Here is a 3,841-nt window from a genome sequence, read left to right on the forward strand (position 1 = left end):
AGTCACTGTCTCAATGGTCTGTCTATCCTGGCTTTTATATACAGAAAATAATACAGAACAAAACAGAATCGTACAAAGCAAACAAACAAAAGCCCAAACAACAGTGACAAGACACAACCTATAAAAACATCATTCAAAGAGAAAGCAGACAATATTAAAAGCTGAGACAACTTTAAAATGGGTCCACAAAAAGATCAACTACTAGGGCATCACCTGTTAACCTAACTCCATCTGCCGTAGCAACTTTACAATACTCTCTGTCAGAAACGAGCTTGGTCCCATGCTTCGTCTGTGGCCAGAGGGAATCCACGGACACTTAATCCATGTGGGGCCCCTGCTAATAGATTGGGGCTTCCACAGTCATCCATAGACTTCTGCAGACCAGGTGTTCACAAGTTAAGCTCTGATATCTGTTGTCGGAAGCACTGTGGTGATGCTATATTTGTATTGAACTGGTGATTGTAGCAACACCCCTCTCTTAAACAGAATGACACAAAATTAGCAAGGGTCCTGAAGAATCGAATAACATCTTCAACATGAGGATGGTGTTGATACTTATGGAGCCGTCCACCCAATGGCAGAGTGTGTACATATTCTTTTGAAGAACTAGAGCAAACCTTATTTTAGCCCACAAAACAAACCTTCACAAATGTAAAGAGTTTGAAACAGCGCCGAGTGTGAGTGCAACAATATAAACTAGAAATCAATGAGCAGAGAAGTAAGAGGAGCCTTCTCACACTCTTGAAAACTAAACAGCCCATTGCTCACAATCCATGGGCCAAAGAATCTCAAGGTAAAATTTCAAAGCACAGTTACAGAGAATGGAAATACAACAAGATATTTGCTGTGGTGTGTGCAATATAAACTCCCTCCTCTGGCTTCCCACAACATCCTCAGTCAAGTCTACATTGCTTACTCCTGCTTCTGTGCGTGTGGGTTCTGTTTAGCGCAGCGGTTCTCAACGTGTGGGTCACAACTCCTTTGGGGGCCGAACGACCCTTTCACAGGGGTTGCCCGATTCATAACAGTAGCAAACTGACAGTAATGAAGTAGCAATGAAAATAATGTTATGGTTGGGGGGTGGTCACCACGACATGAACAACTGTATTAAAGGGTCGCGGCATTAGGAAGGTTGAGAACCACTGGTTTAGAGAATTCCAAGAGGTTATTGGTTCAGAGGGAAGCAGAGGCTTGGGGCAGTATTGACACTGAAGTCATCGCATGATTGTTGAAAGAGGCATGGGAACATGGTCAGATACAATGCGAGTCCAACTCCCTATGGCACTGACTGGTTGAGCTCGTTGTTCTCTGAGCTTCATCTTCATTTAGACAACAGAGACAACAGTGCTCACTTGGGCGGCACATACACTAAAACTGGAACGATACAGAGAAGACTAGCACGGCCCCTGCGCACGGATGACGTGCAAATTCATGAAGCGTTCCATATTAAAAAATATAATAGTAATAAAATAATAGTATCTACCATAAAGGGGGTTGGGCAAGGATCACATAAGACAAGGAATACAAAGTGATTAGACCAGGACTTGGCACACAGTAAATACTTAACAATAATACTTTTTAAATCATGATTGTGCTTTAGGTTTCTATAAGGAGCCCTGGTGGCATAGTGGGTTATGCCTTGGGCTGCTAATCATAAGGTCAGCAGTTTGAAACCACCTCCATGGGAGAAAGATGAGGCTTCTGTTCTAGTAGAGTTACAGTCTCAAAAACCCACGGGAGCAGTTCTCCTTTGTCCTATAGGAGTTGGATTTGACTCAGTGGCAATGAGTTTGATTTTGGTTTGGTTTATATTAATGCATTTGCTATTCGAATCTAATTGATCATGATTATTAAAGAAAAAGATAGGGAGGGAGGGAAGGCAGGAGGAGAAAGGAAGGAAGGGAGTTCTGTGTGCTCGACTGCAGACGAGTGGCCACTCACCGCTCTTTTCCCCTTGACAATCCATGGCCCTTGTGATTCGGATTCTGCAATGAGAAAAGAAAATGAAGCTCCCGCTTCAATAAATTCGTGCTCACATTTCCCCCGTGGTTTAGGGCCAAATGCTGCTGTCCTAAAAATACCACAGAGGTCGCATTGGAAAGCAGACATTTGTTTCCTCAGCGTTCTGGGGGGTAAAATTCTAAATCAAGGTCTTGGTCATGTCGATTCCTTCCTGGTCGGAAGCGCCAGTTAGTCCTTGCTTCCTTGACGATCCTCACATGGAATCTGAGCATGCTCCTCTGTCTGATCTGCTTTACCAAGGTGAAGTAACTAGATTCAGAACTCATCAGAGCCCTATCTGATTAACATAACAAAGAAGATCCTCTTCCCAAACAAAACACCTGTGGATGACAGGTAACACTGGGGTTAGGTTTCCACCACAATTGAATCCATCCATTGGGGTGCACAATCGAATCCATGAGCCCCTGGGTCATTTGAAAGAAACCACAAAGTCCCACGTCCATGTGCAGGTGACCTTTGCTTCCTCTCCAGCAACAACATACATCAGTGTCACGAAGAAGCGAGCCACTATTATTTGAGTTTTTCATGGCGACACAGATCTGCCACACCTGGTAGTCACAGTCTAGGCTGCTGTCAACCTGTGCATCCCTCAACAGGCTGCAGTTTGTCCCTCTTGTCAAAGGACAAAGTCAAGTTGATCAGAGGTAGGTATTTCAGTCAATGTTTATTTTTCCATTTTCAAAATACAGCCTAAGAAAAAGCTGTGGGTCCAGATTTCCGAGCTGGATCATGAATAGCATAGTGATAGTTAAGATGGAGAGAACAGATTTAATATTTATTTAGAAATGTGAAGGAAAAGGCCTTGTTGGATGTCAGAGGTGAGGGAGATGGGAGAGTCAAGGTTGGGGCTGGAGCGCCCGGTGGGTGGTTCAGCAGTCATCATTTGTCAGGCGTGTACTAAGGGCCTGTTGTTTGTAAGCTCTGTGCTGGGCACTGGGGCTGCGTGGAAGGAAAGTCACACTGGATGCTGGCTCTCTAGCACACGGTGTGCCAGGAGAGGCCCACCATAAACACACAGTCCCATGAATCACTGTGGGACAAAGGCGAAGGCCAGAGCACGCAGGGCATGGACACTTGTTTTTCTGTTGGCAGTGGGAGTTCAAGAAATGAAGATGCCATTCATGAAAGGTGGGAGGAGGGCTGAAAAACAGATTGGAGCCCGCGAGCTAGATGCAAGAGAAATTGGTTTCCCTCCCTGGATCTCTGTCGTGGGTTTTGTTTTGCGTTGCTAACCCAAGGTCAGCAGTACACACACACACACACACACACACCCTCGACTGGGTGGCTATGAGTAGGGGTTGGTGCCTTTGGATTTCATTGTCCACACTTACAACAGGGCGTCTGCCTGTGAGTTCTGGAGGCCAGAGGCTCATCGGACTCACTCTTCTCTCCACTGTCCCCCACTGTGGTAGGCCTCGCAAGACACTAGTGGTTTGGGTTAGATCGGTGAGCAGTAGACCGAATGAAGGAATCGCTAAAGGCTTTCCCGGGTCAGGGGATCAGAAACCCTGAGATTACCCTGCAGTCACAGAAATCGCCAGTCCAACCGAGAATCGAGTTTATCCATCTCCCGCCAGCCGGGCAGCTTACGGGCCTGGCGCAGCAGCTCGGGCGGCGCGCGGCATGCCGGGACTTGTAGTCTTTCCCCGGTGTCCCTCGTTCTCAGCTCCCTCAACCCCTCCGCGAGGACCCCCACCCATTGTCGAGGTCTCTGTGGAAAAGGACGGAAGCGTCTGGGCCCGGTGCCGCTCTTACCTTCGGTCTCGACATACTGTAACACGACCTCCGCCTGAGCGGATCAAAACCGCGGAAGCACTGG

At 46.9% G+C, this 3,841-nt stretch overlaps 1 protein-coding gene and 1 non-coding gene across 2 annotated transcripts in view; one reads left to right on the forward strand and one right to left on the reverse strand.

Annotated features, from left to right (window-relative positions):
* The window catches only part of TTLL9 (tubulin tyrosine ligase like 9), a 48,234-nt gene extending 44,412 nt beyond the window's left edge, over window positions 1-3,822 (reverse strand). The window contains exons 1-2 of the mRNA XM_004698216.2: window positions 3,778-3,822; window positions 1,942-1,985 (exon numbers count right to left, since the gene is read on the reverse strand). Coding sequence (XP_004698273.1) covers window positions 1,942-1,985; window positions 3,778-3,792 — 59 coding nt within the window. The 5' untranslated portion in view covers window positions 3,793-3,822. The remainder of the gene's footprint in view (window positions 1-1,941; window positions 1,986-3,777) is intronic.
* Window positions 1,345-1,451, forward strand: LOC115871443. The gene has a single exon (XR_004047308.1). It is a non-coding gene; the product is annotated as a U6 spliceosomal RNA (small nuclear RNA).
* Window positions 3,823-3,841: the final 19 nt, after the last annotated feature.

This window comes from Echinops telfairi, unplaced genomic scaffold (genome assembly GCF_000313985.2).
Source record: "Echinops telfairi isolate 266 unplaced genomic scaffold, ASM31398v2 ScPeMD7_5592;HRSCAF=6446, whole genome shotgun sequence".
NCBI lineage: Eukaryota > Metazoa > Chordata > Mammalia > Afrosoricida > Tenrecidae > Echinops > Echinops telfairi.